The sequence below is a fragment of the Sapajus apella genome, unplaced genomic scaffold, assembly GCF_009761245.1.
Source record: "Sapajus apella isolate SASKATOON/1434 unplaced genomic scaffold, GSC_monkey_1.0 scaffold320, whole genome shotgun sequence".
Lineage (NCBI taxonomy): Eukaryota > Metazoa > Chordata > Mammalia > Primates > Cebidae > Sapajus > Sapajus apella.
In genome coordinates, this window is record NW_022437260.1 from 46,668 (window position 1) to 71,024 (window position 24,357).

A 24,357-nucleotide genomic window follows, 5' to 3' on the forward strand; every position below is an offset into this window, starting at 1 on the left:
ATTACATATACCCATACCATCATTTGCACACCAGCCTGGGTAACATGTGAGAAACTGTCTCAAAAAAAAAAAAAAAAAAAAGACATTGATTGATTGGATATGCATTGTTAAGGTTTAAGTTATGGGTTATAGTGTCCAGTGTGGCATTATTAGTTTCATTTATAGCTACTTGTGGGAATACCAAAGTTTCAAGAGATTAATACATAATTCAAAGGGAGGAGAAAGAAATAATTGTGCTCTCATTTTAATGTTTCCCTGAGTTTTGACAAATAAAAGGACTTCCATTTATCAGATTAAAGTTTATTTCTCAAATCTCAAAAGCTAGAATCAGAATTTGGAGCTGCAGATTTAGTGGAACTAAATCTAGTGGAGTAGCAGTAGGTTTTACTTGCACATTTTTGGGCATTTTTAGCAAGAGGAAGAAAGGGAAAGTAGAGATTCTCACGTCTCCATGTCTACTCAATGCACACATGTTACTCTGATTGGGATTCTGGGCCCCATGGTCTGTGAATTACTTTCAGGTCTGAGGATAAAAGAGTCACTGAAAGAGGTAAAATGGTTGATTGCTTCCCTGTGAAGTTTGTAGAAATCTTGTCTATCCCTCCTAGAAGTGATTATAGATAATTATATATACCAAATAGGCTAAGAAACAATTCCAACTGCATATTTAGGTGACAACATGCACTTTACAGCACAATTGTGAGTTGGCTGGAAGCCTGAGAGGCGAAGTTTCCTCTAGAGTAAAGCTTGGTTGGCACCTTATATGTTTATATTATGTCTGGTAATTCAAGACAGTGTTTGGAAAATATAATTAAAAATAAATTCTGTATTTTCTCAAAACAGAAAAAAGAAAAATAAATAAATTCTGCAGCCCCAGAGAAACTCCAAAATGACAGAACAGAAAGAAAACTCTTGGCCAGGTGCTGTGGCTCATGCCTGTAATCCAAGCACTTTGGAGGCCAAGGCAGGAGGATCACCTGAGGTTGGGAGTTCAAGACCAGCCTAACCAACATGGTGAAACCCCGTCTTAAAAAATAAATAAATAAAACTCTTTATTACACAATTAAACCAGAATGTGAGTGGCATCTCAGTAAATCTCAAAGACAGAAAGACAGTTGAGCAGGCTCACTCAGCCTGAGTAGTGATTCTGGCTCAGCTTCCATTTCTAATAGTGACATGAAAAAAATACTTCTGGGTTTTCAGCATGAGTTCAGATGATGATAGCTCCAAAAGTTATCATTGTGCATTCACAGACACCATGGGATACTAACAGAGCTTCTGAAACAGATACCCAATGCATTAGGAAAAAAAATAACTTGGCTGGGTGAATCATGAGGTCAGGAGTTCAAGACTAGCCTGACGAACACAGTGAAACACCATCTCTACTAAAAATAGAAAAATTAGCCAGGCGTGGTGGCACGCGCCTGTAATCCCAGCTACTCAGGAGGCTGAGGCAGGAGAATCGCTTGATCCCGGGAGGTGGAGACTGCAGTGAGCCAAGATTGAGCCACTGTACTCTAGCCTGGGTGACAGAGCAAGACTTCATCTCAAAAAAAAAAAAAGTAAAAGTAAAAAGAAAGAAAAAACAGCTCTCCATCTGACCAAGATTATATTGAGGGTAAAAAAAAAAGACGTTTAAAAGCATCTTAAGAAAAAACAGATTAGATGTAAGATTGATCAAGTCAGCCAGAAAATATTCCCCTTAAAGAAATTTTTCTCTAACCAAAGTGCACAGCTACTCTCAGCATGAGAAACATGAGCATTATGAAAAAAAGAAAATATTCTTAGCAGAATTTTCTAAGGTTTCTCTTCCATGTCTGCTGCTCTCTCATCTCCTAGCCACTGGATGGGAGTTCCATATTGGAATACATCTCACAATTTCGACAAGCACCTTTTGATTAAGATCTGACTTTGTTCATATGGTGGAATATATTCAAGCTTGCCACACAGCTAACTGAAGAGCTATTTTTTCTGAGTGGCCACTTGACCTGTTTTATTTGTCTTGCAATAGCAGCATTCCAATTTAGTTAATTGAAAGACACTAAAATTAAGCTTACCTGTAATTATCCTTTTTTTTTTTTTTTTTAAAGACAGGGTTTCACCATGTTGGTCAGGCTGGTCTTGAACTCAAGACCTCAGGTGATCTACCCGCCTTGGCCACCATGCCCAGCAATTATCCATTTTGGATAAATTAATAAGCATGTAAGACTAATATCTATTGTAACAATTTGGTAGTGAATTTTCTTTGGATATTAGATATAAATATCTAAGTACAATTTTAATGTGCTAGTCATATGTATGTAGTATTTTTAAAAATTGTCTATAACCATACTTTAGTTAAAACACTTTCCTGGCTGGGCGTGGTGGTTCACGCCTGTAATCCAAGCACTTTGGAGGCCAAGGCGGGTGGATCACCTGAGGTCGGGAGTTCAAGACCAGCCTGACCAACATGGTGAAACCCTGTCTTAAAAAAAAAAAAAAAAATTAAAAAAACAAAAACAAAACCAAAAACACTTTCCAGCTGGGTGCAGTAGCTCATGCCTGTAATCCCAGGAGGCTGAGGTGGGTGAATCACTTGAGGTCAGGAGTTCAAAACCAGCCTGGCCAACAAGGTGAGACCCTGTCTCTACTAAAAAATACAAAACAATCAGCCAAGCGTGGTGGCATGTGCCTGTAATCGCAGCTACTTGGGAGGTTGAGGCAGGAAAACTGCTTGAACACAGGAGGCAGAGGTTGCAGTGAGCCAAGATGACTGCACTCCAGCCTGGATGACAGAACAAGACTCTGTCTAAAAAAAACAAATGGGTGCACATGAATAAAGCAAGTTCTTAGAGACCTATGGAGACTTAGATTCTGACACAATGAGAGAAGGAGACTACAATACCCCACAGACACTAATAAACAGATTACTGAAGCAGAAAATTAAAAGATATTAGGACCTAAACTTAACACTTGACCAAATAGTCCTAAAAGACATCTAGAGAACTCTATCTAAAAGCATATCTAAAATAATACGCATTATTTTAGAGATAATGCATATCTAAAAATAATACGCATTATTCTCATTACCACATGGCAAATACTCTAAAACTGATGCCACAATCGGAAATAAAACAATCCGGCCCCCACCCCAACCCCAGACCCAGACCTCGCAGGAGATGGGTGCCCCCATCCGCACATTGTCCTTTGGCCACCAGACATCATGCCTCCCCAGAAGGATGTTCCCGTGAAGAAAACAGCAGGCTCCTCCATCTCCAAACCTGTTACTAAGCCAGCAGCGGCAGGGGCTCCTCCAGCCAAACCCAAAGCTGAGCCAGCTGTCCCCCAGGCCCCTCAGAAAACCCAGGAGCCTCCAGTCGATCTCTCGAAAGTGGTGATCGAGTTTAACAAGGACCAACTGGAGGAGTTCAAGGAGACCTTTAAGCTGTTTGACCGAGTGGGGGATGGCAAGATCCTGTACAGCCAGTGTGGGGACGTGATGAGGGCCCTGGGCCAGAACCCCACCAACACTGAGGGGCTCAAGATCCTGGGAAACCCCAAGAGTGATGAGCTGAAGTCCCGGCGTGTGGACTTTGAGACTTTCCTGCCCATGCTCCAGGCAGTGGCCAAGAACCGGGACCAAGGCATACATGAGGACTTCTTGGAGGGGCTTCATGTGTTTGACAAGGAGGGGAACGGCAAAGTCACGGGAGCAGAGCTCAGACATGTCCTCACCACCCTCGGAGAGAAGATGACTGAGGAGGAGGTGGAGGCTGTTCTGGCAGGACATGGGGACAGCAATGGCTGCATCAACTACGAGGCCTTCCTGAAACACATACTAAGCGTCTGAGTACTGCAGATCAGTGGGGCCGGAATACTGGGCCCCGCAGGCAGAAGCACGTTTCAGCCACCAGGAGGCCACCTATTGTTTCAAAATAAAGACTCGGTTCCTCCCTTGAAAAAAAAAAAAAAGAAAGAAAGAAAGAAAGAAAACAATCCTCAGGAAATCCAAAAATCCCAAATCATACCAACCACATACTCAGATGACACCTTGACAAAACAACCTTCAATATAAAGAAAACCACTTGAAACAATCCAATTACATGGAAATTAAATAACTAGTACTTGAATAACTTTTGGGTAAATAATAAAATTTACCCAAATTTTATTATTTGGGCAGAAATCAACAAGTTCTTTAAAAATAAATGGGTACAAAACTGCAATGTACCATAATCTCCACAACATGGCCAAGGCAGTGTTAAGAAATTTATAGGCCAGGCGCAGTGGCTCACGCCTGTAAATCCTAGCACTTTGGGAGGCCGAGGTGGGTGGATCACCTGAGGTCAGGAGTTCAAGACCAGCCTGGCCATCATGGTGAAACCCATCTTTAGAAAAAATAAATAAATAGGCCAGGCGCGGTGGCTCACGCCTGAAATCCCAGCACTTTGGGAGGCCAAGGCGGGCGGATCACGAGGTCAAGAAATCGAGACCATCCTGGCCAACATGGTGAAACCCCGTCTCTACTAAAAATACAAAAAAAAATTAGCTGGGCGTGGTGGTGTGCACTTGTAGTCCCAGCTACTCAGGAGGCTGAGGCAGGAGAATTGCTTGAACCCAGGAAGCGGAGGTTGCAGTGAGCCGAGGTCGTGCCACTGCACTCCAGCTTGGTTCCTGGTGATGGTGTGAGACTGTGTCAAAAAAAGAAAGAAAAAAAAGAACAGAAAAAAAATAAAAAATAAAAAAAGAGGGAAATTTATGGCCAGGCGCAATGGCTCACGCCTGTAATCACAGCACTTTGGGAGGCCAAGGTGGGTGGGTCACAAGGTCAAGAGATCGAGACCATCCTGGCCAACATGGTGAAACCCCGTCTCGACTAAAAACACAAAATTTAGCTGGGCGTGGTGGCGCACGCCTGTGGTCCCAGCTACTCAGCAGGCTGAGGCAGGAGAATTGTCTGAACCTGGGAGGTAGGTGGTGGTTGCAGTGAGCCAAGATTGCGGCACTGCACTCCAGTCTGGCGCCTGGTGACGGAGCAAGACTCTGTCTCAAAAAAAAAAAAAAAAGAGAGAGAGAAATTTATAGCATTAAATGCTCACATCACAAAGTTAGAAAAATCTCAGTTTAACAACCTGGGCTGGGTGTGATGGCTCACGCCTGTAATCCCAGCACTTTGGGAGGCTGAGGAGAGTGCATCACCTGAGGTCAGTGGCACCATCTCAGCTCAGTGCAGATCAAGCTTTGTTTTTGTTTTTGAGACAGAGTTCTTGTCGCCCAGGCTGGAATGAAATGGCATGATCTCAGCTCACCACAGTATCTGCCTCTTGATTTCAGTAGATCAAGCCTGACCAACATGATGAAACTCCTTCTCCACTAAAAATACAAAAAAATTAGCCAGACGTGGTGGCAGGTAACTGTAATTCCAGATGCTTAGGAGACTGAGGCAAGAGAATCACTTGAACCTGGGAGGCGGAAATTGCAGTGAGCTGAGATCACGCCATTGCACTCCAACCTGCGCAACAAGAACTCTGTCTCAAAAGCAAAAACCAAAACAAAAACTGACATCATAAATAAAAGAATGAGAGAAGAAAAAGCAAATCGACCTCTAAGCTAGCAAAGTACAAGAAATAATGAGGATTGGCCAGGTGCAATGGCTTGTGCCTGTAATCCACCACTTTGGGAGGCCAAGGCAGGCAGATCACAAGGTCAGGAGTTCAAGATCAGCCTGGCCAAGATGGTAAAACCCCATCTCTACTAAAAATACAAAAATTAGCCAGCTGTGGTGGTAGGCACCTGTAACCCCAGGTACTCGGGAGGCTGAGGTAGAGAACTGCTTGAACTGGGAAGCAGAGGTTGCAGTGAGCTGAGATGGCGCCACTGCACTACAACCTGGGCAACAGAGACTCTGTCTCAAAAAAAAAAAATAGGGCCGGGCGCGGTGGCTCAAGCCTGTAATCCCAGCACTTTGGGAGGCCGAGGCGGGTGGATCACGAGGTCAAGAGATCGAGACCATCCTGGTCAACATGGTGAAACCCCGTCTCTACTAAAAATACAAAAAAATTAGCTGGGCATGGTGGCACGTGCCTGTAATCCCAGCTACTCAAGAGGCTGAGGCAGGAGAATTGCCTGAACCCAGGAGGCGGAGGTTGCGGTGAGCCGAGCTCGCGCCATTGCACTCCAGCCTGGGTAACAAGAGCGAAACTCCGTCTCAAAAAAATAAATAAATAAATAAATAAATAAATAAAATAACAAAAATCAGATCTGAACTGGAGATTTAGACATTTAAAAAAATCAAAAAATATGGAGAACTCCAGGAGTAAAATCTTTGCAAGAATTAATAATAATCCACTATGGGGAGGGAGGGGAGGGTGGGGAGGGACAACATGGGGAGAAATGCCAGATATAGTATGCACCTGAAGTAAAATAAATAAATTAAAAAAAAAAAATCCACTAGAGAGATTAATGAAGAAAGAAGATTCAAATAAACACAATTAGAAATGACAAAATGGACATCAACACTGACCCGACAAAAAAACAAATAACTACTAAACTCTGTAATGAACACTTCTATGCAAACAAACTGGAAAATCTAGAAGAAATAGATAGATTCCTGGACATATATATTCTCCAAAGACTAAAACAAACAAAAAAATTGTATCCCTTAACAGACCTGCAAGATCCAAAATTGAATATGTAATAAATAGCCTATAAACCAAAAAAAAGCCCAGGACGAGACAGATTCACAGCCGAATTCTACCAGATGTACAAAAAAGAGTTGGTAACATTCTTACTAAAGCCATTCCAAAAAATTGAGAAGGAACTCCTCCCCAACTCATTAAATAAAAATAGCATTATTCTGCTACCAAAACCTGGTATAAAACAAAAAAAAGAAAACTTTATGCCAGTGTTCTTAATTAACAGTGATGGAAAAATTCTCAACAAAATACTGGCAAACCGAAGCCAGCGGCACATCAAAAAGCTAATCTACTATGATCAAGTAGTCTATATCCCTGGGATGCAAGGTTATTTCAACATGCACAAATCAATAAATGTGATTAATCACATAAACAGAAATAAAGACCAAAACCACAAGACAAGGTCAATAGATGCAGAAAAATCTTTCAAGAAAATCTAACATTCTCAGGCCACGTGCCGTGGCTCACTCCTGTAATCCCAGCACTTTGGGAGGCCAAGGTGGGTGGATCACAAGGTCAGGAGATCGAGACCATGCTGGCTAACATGGTAATAACCCGTCTCTACTAAAAATACAAAAAATTAGCCGGGCATGGTGGCACATGCCTGTACTCCCAGCTACTCTGGAGGCTGAGGCAGGAGAATCACTTGAACCTGGGAGGCTGAGGTTGCAATGTGCCGAGATTGCACCACTGCACTCCAGCTGGGCAATAGAACAAGACCCTGTCTCAAAAATATAAAATAAATAATAAATAAAAGCTATCACTATGTAGAAGACTGAAACTGAACCCTTTTCTTCCACCATATATAAAAATCAACTCAAAGTGAATTAAAGTCTTAACTTTAAAATGTAAAATTACTGGCCGGGCATGGTGGCTCACACGTGTAATCTCAGCACTTTGAGAGGCTAAGGCAGGTGGATCATGAAGTCAGGAGTTGAAGAGCAGCCTGTTCAATATGGTAAAACCCTGTTTCTACTAAAAAATACAAAAATTAGCCGAGCATGGTGGCATACGCCTGTAGTCCCAGCTACTTGGGAGGCTGACGCAGGGCAATCGCTTGAACCTGGGAGTCCAGAGGTTGTAATGTGCCGAGATTGCGCCACTGCACTCCAGCCGGAACACAGTGGGACTCTGCCTGAAAAATAAAAAAAATAAAAAGATTTGGCCGGGCGTAGTGGCTCACGCCTGTAATCCAAGCACTTTGGAGGCCAAGGCGGGCGCATCACCTGAGGTTGGCAGTTAAAGACCAGCCTGACCAACATGGTTGAAACCCCGTCTTTAAAAGAAAAAAAAAAGATTTAGGCCAGGCACAATGGCTCACATCTGTAATCCCAGCATTTTGGGAGGCCGAGGCAGATGGATCGCGAGGTCAGGAGTTGGAGACCAGCCTGGGCAACATGGTGAAACCCCATCTCTACTAAAAATAATACAAAAATTAGCCGGGCGTGGTGTGCACGCCTGTAATCCTAGCTACTCTGGAGGCTGAGGCAGGAGAATTACTTGAGCCCGAAGGCTGAGCTTGCATTGAGCTGAGATCCCGATCGCACAACTGCACTTCAGCCTGGGTAACAGAACGAGACTGTCTCAGAAAAAAAGAAAATAAATAACAAATAAAAGATTTAGGCCGGGCACGGTGTCTCACGCCTACAATCCCAGCACTCTGAGAGGCCAAGGTGGGCGGATCACAAGGTCAGGATTTCAACACCAGCCTGATCAACATGGTGAAACCCTGTCTCTACTAAAAACACAAAAAATTAGCCGGGCGTAGTGGCATGCACCTATAATCCAAGCTACTCAGGAGATTGAGGCAAGAGAATCACTTGAACCCAGAAGGCAGAGGTTGCAGTGAGCCAAGACTGTGCCACAACACTCTAGCCTGGGCAATAGAACAAGAACCTGTCTCGAAAAAATAAAATAAATAATAAATAAAAGGTTTAATAAAAACAAAATATGGAACATAAACATCATGAAATACTCTGTGGCCATAAAAAAAACAGACTATGTCCTTTGCAGCAACATGGATAGAACTGACGGTCATTATCCTAGAAAACTAAGAAAGATGTTGGGCATAGTGGCTCACACCTGTAATCCCAGCACTTTGGGAGGCTGAGGCAGGCCGGATCACCTGAGGTCAGGAGTTTGAGACCAGGTTTGGTCAGCCAGGTCAGTCTGGCCAACGTGGTGAAACCCTGTCTCTACTAAAAATACAAAAATTAGTCAGGCAGGGTGGCAGGTGCCTGTAATCCCAGCTACCTGGGAGGCTGAAGCAGGAGAATCGCTTGAACCCGGGAGGCGGAGGTTGCAGTGAGCTGAGATCATCCCATTGCACTTCAGCCTTGGCAACAGAGTGAGACTCCGTTCAAAAAAAAAAAAAAAAAAAAAGCTAAAATAAGAACACACAAACACAAAGAGGGGAACAACATACGCTGAGGCCTAGTTGAGGGTTGAGGGTGGGAGAACAAAAAGGATCAGAAACAGTATTTGTTTAATGCTGAGCTTAATACCTGTGACAAAATAATTTGCACACCAAATCCCCATGACACAATTTTATCTATGTAATAGGTCTGAACTAAAAGTAAAAATTAAAAGAAAAAAAACTCTATGGGTGGGGGAGACTGCAATGTAGGTAGAAGGACTGGTTTATGCCACAGATAGTTGCCTAGATGGGGATGTACTCTGATTTATTTCTGTGTCCATTAAGGAGGATGACATTATAAACAGGTGGCCCAGAAACCTAGGTTGGTTAAAGAAAACAGGATACTGCTGTAGATCCAGTGACCGGGGATACAGATATGCCAGGAGACTTGTAGACCGTTTTGTTGGTTTTTGGCAAGAAGCACTAGGATGAAAAATGCTGTGGTGATATTCCTGGGAGGGGTGTAGACACATAAATGTCTAGCGGGTATGTTTGTGAGTGGGTGAAATCCTGTGGTGGCAGCTGTGGGAAAAGGGGTTCTTTCATCAGAGCTCTATTCCTTTTTTTTGTTTGTTTTTTCCCAAAAACAGAGTCTTGACCCATAGCGCAGGCTGGAGTGCAGTGGTGTGATCTCGGCTCACTGCAACCTCTGCTTTCCAGGTTCAAGCGATTTTCCTGCCTCAACTTCCTGAGTAGCTAGGATTACAAGCACCGCCACCGTGCCCGGCTAATTTTTTGCATTTTTAGTAGAGACGGGATTTTGCCATGTTGACCAGATGGTCTCGAACTCCTGACCTCAGGTGATCCACCCACCACGGCCTCCCAAAGTGCTCAGATTACAGGCGTGAGCTGCCACGCCTGGCCAGAGCTCCATTCCTTTAAGTTTTCAGTTCTTTCTCATTTTGGAAGAAGACCTGAAATCACAAGACAATAGGCAGTGTGACAGCCTGTGTACGGGAGAGCAGAGCCTCCCATTCTCAGACACCCAGAGTTCCATTTCAGGCCAGGCCTCTGTGATATCTTTCTCTGGCACCAAATCTGTAAGTTTGCTGAACACCAAGCAATTTTCCACCATCAACATATTGTCTAACATTTCAATTCTGACCCTACTCAGAGTCAGCCTAGACTGATTTAAGGCTCACTGCCACAATATTGTCCTCACTGCAGATGCCAGTTACAAACCCCAGAGGCCCATCTATGATTCTCAGCTATTGTTTAAAAATTCAGAACTTCCTTTCGGAGGCTGAAGTGGGAGAATTACCTGCGGTCAGGAGTTTGAGACCAGTCTGGCCAATGTGGTGAAACCCTGTCTCTACTAAAAATACAAAAAAATTTAGCTGGGCATGGTGGCACACGCCTGTAGTCCCAGCTACTCAGGAGGCTGAGGCGGGATTGCTTGATCCTGGGAGGCAGAGGCTGCAGTGAGCCGAGATCGCGCCACTGCACTCCAGCCTGGGCAACAGTGTTAGACTTTGTCTCCCCAAAAAAAAAAAAAATCACAACTTCCATAACCTCCTTCAAGTTCTAATTTGATAGCGCTACTCAAAGAACTCAGCAAGACACTGAATTCAGCAAAACACTACAGTTAACGTTTACCGGTTTGTTATAAAAATACAACTCAGGAAAGGTCAAATAGAAAAAGTGCATAGGACAAAGAAAAGAGATGGGCAAAGTTGAAGCACATAGATAATCCTAGAAAAATAGCTGTGATTAATACAATTCATTCTTTGTGTTCTGCAGGAACAGTTTATGGAAAGAAACACCCTTCTCATTATGACGTAGATGGTGCTCTCTTTCTATCACCAAGTAAGACACTGACCCTGAGTTTTCTTCTTTTTCTCAAATTAGCTAAATTTGTTTTCTGTGATCAAAATAAAACCCTTCTTAATCACAGTTATATAAGTTTATCTCCTTCCCACAAGTTTCTTAACTTTAAGCTACCCTCAGTCTGAGCCATCATGCAGCTCCATTTTATGTTCTTCCTAAGAACATGATGACTTCATGGTAAAATATTTTCTGATACAGAATCTGATTTTTTACCCTCCATTTGCCATTCCCCTCCCACCTTCTTTCTAATCTTGTTTGCTCTTCCCTAGGGCTCACACCTGTAATCCCAGCACTTTGGGAGGCTGAGGCCCATGGATCACTTGAGGTCACGAGTTTGGGACTAGCCTGGCCAACATGCTAAAACCCCGTCTCTTCTAAACATACAAAAATTAGCTGGGCATGGTGGTGAGTGCCTGTAATCCCAGCTACTTGGGAAGCTGAGGCAGGAGAATCACTTGAACCTTGGAGGCAGAGGTTACAGTGAGCTGTGATCTTGCCATCGCACTCCAGCCTGGGGAACAAGAGTGAAACTCCGGAAGGGAGGAAGAAAGAAAAGGGAGGGAGGGAGGGAGGGAAAGAAGGAAGAAGGAAGGAAGGAAGGAAGGGAGGGAGGGAGGGAAGGAAGAAGGGAGGAAAGAAGGGAGGGAAGGAGAAAGACAAGGAAGGAAAAAAAAAAAAAGAAAGAAAGCCTTTGTCTGCCTAAACTTGGCAATCCTTAAAGATGTTATAGTTGGTACTTCCTTCAGCTGCAATGCCCCTTTAGAATTAAAATTTTTTACATAAATCAAACTTTATTTTACAAAGTCTACAAACCGCCTCAAAACAAAAACAACTTCATCTTTAGTAAAACTCTCCAAATCCCCTTTCATCTTAACTTTAACTGCATCTGCCTGTGGGTCCCCAGCTTCCCAGGGCTCTGCAGCTTCTCTCAGAATAAAGCCTTTTTCCATGGCTTGGGTGAGCAGGCTGGGACATCTGCAAGGGAGGCTCCCCAGAAAGAACTGGGCCTTTAATAACCTTCCTTTGTGGGCTCAATATTAGCCTTAGCTTGGAGTCACTGGGCTCAAGCTGTTAAGTCAGAGTGATCCAGTTGGTTTTTGAAACTGTTTGAAAAACCCAGCAAAATTACACTAACACAGTGTTTACATATAAAAAGAAAATTTTAAGGTGCTTACATTTCGTACCTCAATAAGAGCCAAAGTAGCTATTCCTTTCGGACAATAAATGTTATGATTGTATTATTTCCATTAAAAATTATGTAGTAAACAATTAGTCACATGAAAACACTTCTACGAGGTGCCAAGTTTCATCTCATAAAATTTAGCATTAAATTCAGAAACCAAGAAGATAGGCTATAGAACACAGATAGTCACCTTCACAAATTTACCCTGAAAAAGAGCAACTGATGATGTCTTTATGAATCTATAACTCATCAGTTATATACCATGTTTTCTTATGGAAATGTTCATTTTCTACAGCCAAAGGAAGAGAGATTTTCCCTATTCTTTTCCTTGGTAGCATTCTAAAAGCTAAGCCTTGGCAATCTATTGAAAATCACCTAGCCATAAAAGACATCTGAGAAGATTCCTAAACCCATTTTGGGAAATAAAAAGGTAAATGAGAATTCTTTTTTTTTTTTAAGACGGGGTTTCACCATGATGGCCAGGCTGGTCTTGAACTCCTGACCTCAGGTGATCCACCCACCTTGGCCTCCCAAAGTGCTAGGATTACAGGCATGAGCCACCGCGCCCAGCCAAGAATTCTTAACAAATGGAATATATAATTAGGTATTTTTTTTTTTCTGAAACCCACCTCTTTTATGCTCTTTGTAAATATTTTCTCACCTTTTATATCCTACTAAAAAAATGCAATTAAAAAACTGAAGTTAAGCCTGGGCGCAGTGGCTCAGGCCTGTAACTCTAGCACTTTGGGAGGCTGAGGCAGGTGGATCACGAGGTCAGGAGCTCGAGACCATCCTGGCGAACACGGTGAAACCCCATCTCTACTAAAAATACAGAAATTAGCCCGGCATGGTGGCACGTGCCTATAGTCCCAGCTACACGGGAGGCTGAGGCAGGAGAATCGCTTGAACCCGGGAGGCGAAGGTTTCAGTGGGCCAAGATCATGCCACTGCACTCCACCCTGGGCAACAGAGCAAGACTCTGTCTTAACAACAACAACAACAACAAAAACTGAAGTTAAAATAAGTGCACACATTTTTTCAAGGTGACAAACCGAGGGATTGGCAGTGCTGATTAGAAAACAGATGTGTCTGACTCATGTGTCAACTCAGGGCATCCAATCACTTGAGAGATTCTCCCACCCACTTCTGCTCATTCAAGTGCGCAATGACAACCCTCTCAGGAGACATCGCACTATGCCTCAGTGACTGCCAAGGTGCATTTTACTTTGCAACTTCTTGCACCATCTCACTGGGATCAGGCCTTTTGTTTTGTTTTGTCTTTGAGATACTATTTTCACTTTCACAAATCTTAGAGAAGCCAGGGGGCAGAAATTATTTCTGTGTTTTCCCCTCAATATCAGCATCTGATTGGCCAACTAGTGATGTCTTTCCATGAAATGGAAGCTAAGCTGACTTGTGTGAAGACTATCTGAATGTCTCAAAGGGTTTGCTTTTCAATGGAAGAGTCCCCCAGGAGATACACTCAGCCTCAGGGAATCTGCCTGCTCCCTTGAGAGCCTACACTCCAAACCTCAGGTTGTCCTATAGGAAAAAATGATGTAGAAGCTGATATTCAGTAGACACTGCAGCACACATAGCCATGGCTGTTAATCTTGGTTTATCCCCAGACAGTACTAAAACTCAGGACCAGAAAAAAAAAAAAAAAAAAAAAATGAAGTGTGGCTGAGGGCACATCACCCCACAAATTTTCCTAAGGAAAAATTTTACCTAAAAATATCCTGAAAAACTCTGTCCGCCTAGGGAAAACAAAAGAAAAAGAGAAGCCAGCCATGGTGGCTGAGGTGGGTGGATCACCTGAGGTTAGGATTCAAGACCAGTCTGGCCAACATGGAAAAACCTAGTCTCTAATAAAAATACAAAAATTAGGCCAGGCGTGGTGGTTCACACCTGTAATCCCAGCACTTTCAGAGGCTGAGGCCCCGCGGATCACTTGAGGTCAGGAGTTCCAGAACAACCTGACTAACATAGTGAAACCCCATCTCTATTAAAAATACAAAAATTAGCCGGGAATGGTGGCGCATGCCTGTAATCCCAGCTACTCTGGAGGCTGAGGCAGGAGAATCGCTTAAACCCAGAAGGCAGAGGTTGCAGTGAGCTGAGATGGCACCACTGCATCACAGCCTGGGTGAAAAGAGCAAAACTGGCCGGGCGCGGTGGCTCACGCCTGTAATCCTAGCACTTTGGGAGGCCGAGGTGGGTGGATCACCTGAGGTCAGAAGTTCAAGACCAGCCTGGCCAACATGGAGAAACCCCATCTTTTAAAAAAATAAAAAATAAAGAAAGAAAAAAGAAAAGAGCAAAACTCTGTCACATTAAAAAAAAAAAATTAGCTGGGTGTGGTAGTAGGTGCCTATAGTTCCAGCTACTCAAGTGGCTAAAGCAAAAGAATCTCTTGAACCAGGAAGGCAGAGGTTGCAGTGAGCTGAGATCGCGCCATTGCACTACAGCCTGGGTGAAAAGAGTGAAACCGTGTCACAAAGAAAAATAAATAATAAAATTTAATTAATAAATAAATAAATTAGTCGGGCGTGGTGGTAGGCGCCTATAGTTCCAGCTACTCGAGTGGCTACAGCAAAAGAAGCGCTTGAACCAGGGAGGTAGAGGTTGCAGTGAGCCCAGATCACGCCATTGCACTCCAGCCTAGGAGACGGAGTGAGGCTCCGTCAAAACAAAAACAAAAACACTAAGTCAAATACTTTATAAAATACTATACTGGGGAAAACAAAATTCAGGCTTAACCAACTATAAAATGCCAATTTACCTGATTACATAACCAGGAAATTTCCACCTTAATCGTACAAATTTAAAAAACTATACCTAACAAATTACTGAATTTGGTTTTCTCCATCCTGCACCTTATAAAAGTCTTTCCTGGCAGGGCGCGGTGGCTCAACCTGTAATCCTATCATTTTGGGAAGCCGAGGCGGGTGAATTGCCGGAGCTCAAAAGTTCGAGAACAGTCCGGGCAACATGGTGAAACCCCACCTCAACTAAAATAGAAAAAATTTGCTGGGTGTGGTGGTGCGCTCCTGTAGTCCCAGCTACTTGGGAGGCTGAGGCAGAATAAGCTTGAACCCGGAAGAGGGAGATTGCAGTGAGCCAGGATCGCGCCATTGCACTCCAGCCTGGGTGACAGAGCGAGACTCCGTCTTAAACAAACGTCTTTCCTTCATTCCCCAGGGACCACAAACTACAAACCATAGCTTGGTGTTCCACAATTCTTAAATTGCTCTTTGATTAAATTTTTAAATATTTTTGTGTAATTATCAATTGTAATCATATATAAAATCTTTAATATTTTCTCATAAATTTCTTTTCTTTTCTGAGACAAGAGTCTCGCTGCGACGCCCAGGATGGAGGGCAATGGCACAATCTCGGCTCACTACCTCAGTCTCCTGGGTTCAAGCTATACTCCTGTCTCAGCCTCCCGAGTAGCTGGGACTACAGGTGCGCACCACCATGCCCGGATAATTTTTGTATTATTGGCCAGGCTGGTCTCGAACTCCTGACCTCAAGTGATCTGCCCGCCTCGGCCTCCCAAAGTGGTGGGATTACAGGCGTGAGTCACCGCGCCTGGCCGACTCTCATAAGTTTCTAATAGACGAAAAGCGGGACTGGAAACGCCAGGGACCAACGCTCTTCTCGTTCATCAATCCGCACCCCGAGTCAGGATTCTCCCCTGACGCCCCTCCCATGGTCCCTGCACAATGTGAGAGACGCGGTGCTGCGGGTGCAGAGCTGCCCAGAGAGGGCTCCAGGCCAGGGCACAGTCACTACGCAGGGAAGAGACAGGACGCCCGGGGGCCCAGCTGTCAGCGCAGCCGCCATCTTATGGCTGAAGGGGACTGAGGCCGAGCTCGGCAAGAACTCGGGGGGCAGACTGTGGAGCTGACTGCTGGGAGGCCTGAGTCCGCCACGGCCACTTCGCACCGGTTCCAACCAGCCTCTTCCCCTCTCTCGGGATGTCGACCCGGTAATCTCACCATTTCTAGGCTTCCAGAGGGTCCTGGTGTTTTAGCTGTGGATTTCCCAATACCTGCAGCTCACAGGCCCACAAAGGCCGTACCTCTAAGAGCAGAGAAAATAGAGAAGTGAAGACGAGACCTGGAGCTCCGGCTGCCGGGAGAGACAAAGGCCCCGCCACATCCCGGAAGCCGCCCTGTCCGCTCCAGCTGCGTGCCTGATTGGACGGTTTCCAGCCCAGCGCCCCTGATTGGATAACGTTTAACGTCCTGCCCCCTCAAACCCTGAGTGACAGAAGATGTGATCAGACGCTGAGCTGAATGAAGAGAGCTACAGCCTAGGCTGCAGCGTTTTCCGGCAGGGCTTTCTCTCAGAGCTGAGCCAGGCCAACCCCAGAGGGTATTTGCCTTTAATCTTGTGTATAAGGTCATACGCATTTATAAATAATACACTATATGGCTACTAAAAAATGAAAAGAATAATTATTTTAAAATTTCAGCTCCTATGACCTTCTTGGCTTTCTGGTCCTTTGAGCAGGAAACATTACAAACATTAAATATTTATTATTTTTTATTGTCTGTCTTTTTCTTTCTTTTCTTTCCTTTCTTTTTCTTGAAAGAGCCTCTCTCTGTTATCCAGACTGGAGTGCAGTGACGTGATTGCAGCTCACTGCAGCCTCAGGAATCTAGGCTCGAGCAACTTAGTACCTCAGCCTTCTGAGTAGCTAGGACCACTGACATGTGCCACCACATTCAGCTAATTTGTTATTATATTGTAGAGATGAAGCCTTATTATGTAGCCCAGGCTGGTCTCAAACTCTACGGCTCAATTGATCCTCCTCCCTCAGCCTCCCAAAATGCTAGGATTACAGGCATGAACCATCACATTCAGACAGTTTTTTAAATATTAAATTATATATATATACATATATATGGCACTGGCCTGGTGCAGTGGCTTACGCCTGTGATCCCAGGCACTTTGGGAGCCCGAGGTGGGTGGATCAGGAGGTCAGGAGTTCAAGACCAGCCTAGCCAAGATGGTGCAACCCTGTCCCTACTAAAAATACAAAAATTAGCTGGGTTTGGTGGCGGGTGCCTGTAATCCCAGCTACTTGGGAGGCTGAGGCAGAGAACTGCTTGAACCAGGGAGGCAGAGGTTGCAGTGAGCTAAAATCATGCCACTGCACTCCAGCCTGGGCAACAGAGGAAGACTCCATCTCAAAAAAAAAAAAAAGAAAAGAAAAAGAAAAAGAAAACAAAAAGCATTGAAGTCCATTAATAGAATTCAAGGAAACGTTATGCATATTTTTTAAAGTACACTAAAAATCACATACTAAAAGAGAAAAAAATTAAATAACTAAATATTATATAAGTAATATTACCAGAAAAAGTTTAGATTTCCTGACTTTAAGTTGCAATATGCTAATGAGATATTCTTAGTGGAGAGTATTCTATTTTTATAATAAATTCAGAATGAGATAATTTCTACGTTTTAGTGACTGATACAAAACATAAAAATACAGAAAATCTCTAATGTGTTCCCATGATGTAGTATTACTTTAAAAATAACTGGGCAAACTCAGGAAAAGACAATTTAATTTTAAGTTCCCAAATAGGTACAGAAATTTTTTTTCTTGAGACACAGTCTCAACTCTGTTGCCCAGGCTGGAGTGTAGTGGCAAGATCTCAGCTCACTGCAACCTCTGCCTTTCGGGTTCAAACAATTCTTCTGCCTCAGCCTCCTGAGTAGCTGTGATTACATGCTCCCGCCACCACGCCCAGCTAATTTTTGTATTTTTAGTAGAGACTGGTCTCGAACCCTTGACCTTGTGATCCACCTGCCTCAGCCTCCCAAAATGCAGGGATTACAGGTGTGAGCCACTTCGCCCGGCCTAGGTACAGAACTTCTAATAAAATAATAAATGGAATCCGCAACCTCCGCCTTCTAGGTTCAAGCGATTCTCCTTCTTCAGCCTTCTGAGTAGCAGGGATTATAGGTTTGCACCATCATGCTCAGCTAATTTTGTATTTTTAGTAAAGACAGGGTTTCTCCATGTTGGTCAGGCTGGTCTCGAACTCCCAACATCAGGTGATCCGCCTGCCCCGGCCTCCCAAAGTGCTGGGATTGCAGGAGTGAGCCACTGCATCTGTCCTGTTAAACTCAATTTGTAATAAAACCTGATAGACATATTTGCCCAATTTTAATGTTTAACCATAAGGTAAGATTCTTATAAATCTTTTATAAACCTTTACATTGTGTGTGTGTGTGTGTGTGTGTGTGTGTTGTGTGTGTGTGTGTGAAAGAGCAGATCAGTGCTCCACGAAAACCTGTATACCCATTTAATTTAGCCAATATGTTCACACACAGAATCTCTTACAATTAATTTTAATAAACCTTCCACAACTTGTTTAAACCTTTAGATTTTTTTTTAACTTAAAACAATTCTTTAATGCTTTAATCTAGGCAGAAAAAAAATCTACATTCTCATGACTTATTTTTCACACCAAAAACACATTTTACTTTCTTTTCCCACCTTGCATGTAAAACTGTTTCCTCAGTAGTTTCAATTACATGTTACAATGTTAACTTTAGCAAGTTTTATTTTTTGTGAAAACCTTAGCAAGTTCAAGATTTTCTTTATTATTATTATTATTATTATTTTTGAGACGGAGTTTCACTCTTGTTACCCAGGCTGGAATGCAATGGCGCGATCTCGGCTCACCGCAACCTCCGCCTCCCGGGTTCAGGCAATTCTCCTGCCTCAGCCTCCTTAGTAGCTGGGATTACAGGCACGTGCCACCATGCCCAGCTAATTTTTTGTATTTTTTTAGTAGAGACGGGGTTTCACCATGTTGACCAGGATGGTCTCGATCTCTTGACCTCGTGATCCAGCTGCCTTGGCCTCCCAAAGTGCTGGGATTACAGGCTTGAGCCACCGCGCCCGGCATTATTATTATTTTATTATTATTTCCACACAGAGTCGCACTCTGTTGCCAGGCTGGAATGCAGTGGCGTGATCTTGGCTCGCTGCAACCTCCACCTCCAGGGTTCAAGCAATTCTCCTGCCTCAGTCTCCTGAGTAGCTGGGACTACAGGCATGCACCACCCACGCCCGGCTACCAAGTTAGAAATTTTAACTGTGTACTAGGTGTGGAGCCTAGCCTGGGACACACCAGGCCCAAATGCCGATTAGAGCTGACTCTACAGCATAGCCAAGGGGGTGTGGCTAACTCCACATGTCCCCAGGCCTTACCTAGCAGTAAAGTAGGCAAGCTGTACAATAAGAGTCAGTGACATTTCATGAAGCATTTAGGAAACCTAACAACCTCTGAATTGTATATTTCTTACATAAATTCTCTTTCACAAATCCTTTCATGACTTACCAGACCATCTGAGACATTCTTCAACTTTCTAACCTGCCCTAAATATTCCTCCTTTTTTTTCTTTTTTGAGACAGAGTCTGGCTCTGTCACCCAGGCTGGAGCGCAATGGTGCAATCTCGGCTCACTGCAACCTCCACCTCCCAGGTTCAAGCAATTCTCCTGCCTCAGCCTCCTGAGTAGCTGGGATTACAGGTATGTACCACCATCCCCAGCTAATTTTTTTGTATTTAATAGAGACGGGGTTTCACCATCTTGGCCAGGCTGGTCTCTAACTCCTGACCTCATGATCCGCCTACCTCAGCCTCCCAAAGTGCTGGGATCACAGGCATGAGCCACCATGCCCGGCCATGACATTCTTCCTTTTAAACAACTAGCCATTTTACTTTCAGACAAGAATTTACCATATGAGATCACTTCTTACATAAAATCTCTTTCTTTATAATATTCTTTGACATGGCTAATTCCACATCTCCAGGCCTTATCTAGAATCTAATGGCTTTAAGGTAGGTAACTTTATTTAAAAGTTAAAGAAGCAGTTTATGACCTTAAAGCATTTAGCAAACTTAACATCTGATCTGCATAATTTAGACTAAATGTTTTTATTAGTAATTTTTAAAGCCGTTTTTATTTCCCAAAGATTATTAAAGTTACATGACCTCAAAGGCATTACACTTTTTATTTTTCTTTCAAAATATTTGATTTAAGCACTTATGTTTGTTTAACCAATTAATTAATTTGCGATAAGCCAAGAGCGCACCATTGCACTCCAGCCTGGACAACAGAGCGAGACTCCACTTCAGAAAAAAAAAAAAAAAGAAAAGAAAGAAAGTAAACGACCATCCTGGCCAACATGGTGAAACCCAGTCTCTTTTTTTTAACTTTTTATTTTTCCTAGCAAACAATATTCTGTCATAGAAACCCAGTCTCTACTAAAAATACAAAAATTAGCTGGGCGTGGTGGTGCATGCCTGTAGTCCCAGCTATTCAGGAGGCTGAGGCAAAAGAATCGTTTGAACCTGGAGGCAGAGGCTGCAGTGAGCTGAGACTGACTGCACCACCGCACTCCAACCTGGGCAACAGAGCGAGACTGTGTCTCAAAGAAAAAGTAAAGAAATAAAAGAATAGCTACTCTAGGCTGGGCATGGTGGCTCACGCCTATAATCCCAGCACTTTGGGATGCTGAGGCAGGTGGATCACCTGAGGTAGGAAGTTCAAGACCAGCCTGACCAACATGGAGAAATCCCATCTCTACTAAAATTACAGAAAATTAGCCAGGCATGGCAGCACATGCCTGTAATTCCAGCTACTTGGGAGGATGAGGTGGGAGAATCGCTTGAACCCGGGAGGCGGAGGTTGCGGTGAGCCGAGATCAGGCCATTGCACTCCAGCCTGGGCAACAAGAGCTAAACTCCATCCAAAAAAAAGAATGGCTACTGCATAGACAGAGCAGCTCCGAGGGCTGCTGGTTGCCCATGTTTATTGTTGTTTCTTGATGACAGGCTGAACAACGGGTGGATTATTTATGTCTCACCTTTTCGGACAATATAGGGTAACTTCATGATGTTGCCATGGCATTTCTTAACTGTCATGGCTCCGGTAAGTGCAGCAGTAACGACAATCAGAGGTCACTCTCACTGCCATTTTGGTTTGAGTGGGTTTTGGCCAGCTCTTTTACTGCAATTTGTTTTATCAGCAAGGTCTTTGGGACCTGTATTTTGTGCTGACCTTCTATCTCATCCTGTGACTTAGAATACCTTAACTGTCTAGGAAAGCATCCCAGGAGGTTTCAGCCTCATTTCACCCAGCTCCTATTTAAAATAGAGTTGCTCTGGTTCGCACACCTCTGACAAAGGTGTGCTTTATAAAAAGCTGGTGGGGGGATTTGGGTCAGGAAAGGCCAGGCTGTCCAAACATTCAGAAACATCTATGTGACTGTCCTTTCCATTAGGAGCCAGGACCCAGAGAGCCACTCACTTCATGTGTCTTTAACCTATGCTAGGCCCTGCTGTTGATTCACTTCTTCTACTGAACAGGTGGCTTATGGTTGGGCTGTTTACACTCAGGAGTACATTCCAGCTAGCAGCGCCGTGGCTGTGTAAACCAAAAGGTATCTGAAACAGGTCTCAATCAATTTAAAAGGTTTATCTTGCCAAGGTTAAAAGGAAGCCTATGACACAGTCTCAGGAGGTCCTGAGGATATGTGCCCAAGGTGGTCAGGGCACAGCTTGCTTTTATACATTTTAGGAAGACATGAGGCATCAATCAATATGAGTAAGATGTACATTTGATTCAGTAAAGCAGGACAACTTGAAGTAGGGGCTTCCAGATTATAAGTAAATAAGAGACAAAAGGTTGGATTCTTTTGAGTCCTCGATAAACATTTGACTGAAGATACAGTTTACTCTGGCTCAGTGAATCTGCATTTCTAAATTAACAATAGTGCAGAAGAAGCAATCAGATATGCATTTATCTCAGGCGAGGCTCAGAGAAATGGTTTTGAGTTCCGTCTGTCATTTGTTCTCAAGGAATTTCCTTGTTGGCTAATTGTGAGATATGTAGCTTTTTTATCTTTGTAGCTATCTTATTTATAAATGAAATGGGAAGCAGGTTTGCCAGACTTAGTTCCCAGCTTGATTTTTCTATTCACTTGGTAATTTTGGCATCAAGAGATTTATTTTCCTTTAACAGTGGAAACCCCTTTCATGATCAAGTGTATCTGTTTAAACTAGACAGAACAAAACAAAATATCTATTCTTAAGTAACAAACAAAAGGTTAATTTAAAAAAACTCATAAACACAAATATAACTATCACTACATCTTTCAGAATAGCCCACCCTAAGTCTTTTAATTCTCATTCACTATAATTCAAATAGACTTTTTACATAATTTTATAGTGGATCTTAATGTCAGAGGCATTCAAACCAGAGCAACTCAATCTTGAATAGCAGCTGCGTGAAATATGCTAACCCTACTTGGCTGCATCCCCAGGTTAGGCATTCTTGTCACAGGATGAGATAGGAGGTCAGCACAAGATACACTGCACTTAGCAATTTGTCACCATCTTCTCTGTTAGCAGGGTGCAAGCAGAAACAAAGAGTCACATATTTAGGTCATAGATGCAGATATGTCACAAAGCCTCTGTGGTCAGGGTCAAGAAAGGAGTTTCCCATCCCCTATGTGTTGGTCTCAGATTCAATATATACAATACTTAAACTATGTGAGACTCAGGAAAAAAGGAGAGTCACAGTGATATGTCACAATTATCCTTTGTAGCAGTTTCCAGTAAAAAAAGGAGAGTCACAACACTTAAGTGATTAAAAAAACAATATGTCATAATACCTTGCTGAACAGAACCCATGCAGGAGACTCACCTAGACTTACCTAGGTGTTGGACCCAGCCATATATCACAATACGAACTATATGCAGAGATCAGGAAAAAAAAAAAAAAAAAAAAGTCACATCTTAGGCAGAACCCAGGCAGAAGAGAGTCACATCACCTAGGTTCTGTGTCCAGAAATGTTACAATACCCTCTGAGAAAAGGGCCCTAGCAGAAGACTCACATCATCTAGGTGAAAGGAACAGAGATAATGTCACAATGCCCCCTGTGTGTAAGGCTCAAAATGAAAAAAGAAAAATCACATAACCTAAGAGCTGGGCCCAGCTACATATCACATGCACACCTGTGGACAAGACCAAAGCATGAGAAGAGTCACATCACGTAAGTGCTGGACTAAGTGATATGCTGCAATCCAAACTGTAAACACATCCCAGGAAGAAGAGGGTCACATGGTCTAAGTAATGGGCCCTGATATGTCAAAGTGACCCCTGTGGAGAGGAACCAGGCAGAAGAATCGCATAGCCTCTGTGCTGATCCCAGTGACAAGTCACTCTCTTTTATGAGAGCAGGGCCATGGCAGGAAAGAAGAGTCACATTATCTAGGTTCCAGGGCCAAATATATGCCACAGTCTCTCCTATAGGCTAAAGCCAAGTAAGAAAGTCACATTAGGCCACTACAGAACTTCACCTGAAACCAACAGAACGCTCGTCACACTTACCATGGGCTCATTTACTTCACTAATAACGAACATGGCCATGGAAATTCTGGTGGATGTAGTGGTCCATTTTCTTATGGATGAGATAGAAAAATGGCTTCCTGACCAATTAATGACATACTTGCCAAAACTAGCAACGAGAATCTTAATCACCAGGTTGATGATTCTAATCAAAAACATGCTCAATCTATGTACTCAACAAGACAGCTTCCCTTGCTTACGAGATGCTGAAATGCTTCAAAAACAACATCTTCTATTTTTTCAAGAAGATGATGCCTGGACAACCAGCACAAGTCATCGAGGAGGAAGACGGTAACTTGGTTGAGTTTCCTGAGCTACTCTGATGCTGTGATTCAACAACTACTAGGAAATTTGATGATGGTGTTTTCCAATCTCCTCCCTCTCTCGGACAAAGACAAAAGCATTGAAACCACGAAACTATCCCACAATAGACTGTCTGAATAAAGAATAAAAATATATAAAAATTAAAAAAGAAACTAGGAAAATACAGTGTTATTTGGCTGAAAGAAAAAAATCACATTATAGGCTAGGCATGGTAGCTCACACCTGTAATCCCAGCACTTTGGGAGGCCAAGGTGGGTGGATCATTTGAGGTGGGGAGTTTCAGACCAGGCTGACCAACATGGCGAAACACTGTCTCTACTAAAAATACAAAAATTAGCTGGGCATGGTTGTGGGTGCCTGTAATCCCAGCTACTCAGGAGGCTGAGGCAGGAGAATTGCTTGAACTGAGAGGCAGAGGTTGCGGTAAGCCAAGATCGCGTCATTGCACTCCAGCCTGGGCAACAAGAGCGAAACTCCGTCTCAAAAAAAAAA

At 43.3% G+C, this 24,357-nt stretch overlaps 1 protein-coding gene and 1 pseudogene across 11 annotated transcripts in view; one reads left to right on the plus strand and one right to left on the minus strand.

Moving 5' to 3' along the window:
• The window catches only part of LOC116545654 (zinc finger protein 43), a 61,668-nt gene that overhangs the window by 23,874 nt on the left and 13,437 nt on the right, over positions 1 to 24,357 (minus strand). The window contains exon 1 of one of the 10 annotated variants that reach the window (XM_032272187.1): positions 16,102 to 16,397. The exons of 6 other annotated variants lie outside the window; for them this stretch is intronic. In XM_032272187.1, coding sequence (XP_032128078.1) covers positions 16,102 to 16,104 — 3 coding nt within the window. In that variant the 5' untranslated portion in view covers positions 16,105 to 16,397. Of the gene's footprint in view, positions 1 to 16,101; positions 16,398 to 24,357 lie in introns of those variants that run through there. 3 more of the 10 variants (XM_032272194.1, XM_032272196.1, XM_032272185.1) reach the window with 3 other exon arrangements.
• Positions 3,096 to 3,937, plus strand: LOC116545656 (annotated as a pseudogene). The gene has a single exon (XR_004266391.1). The product of XR_004266391.1 is annotated as a myosin light chain 6B pseudogene (transcript).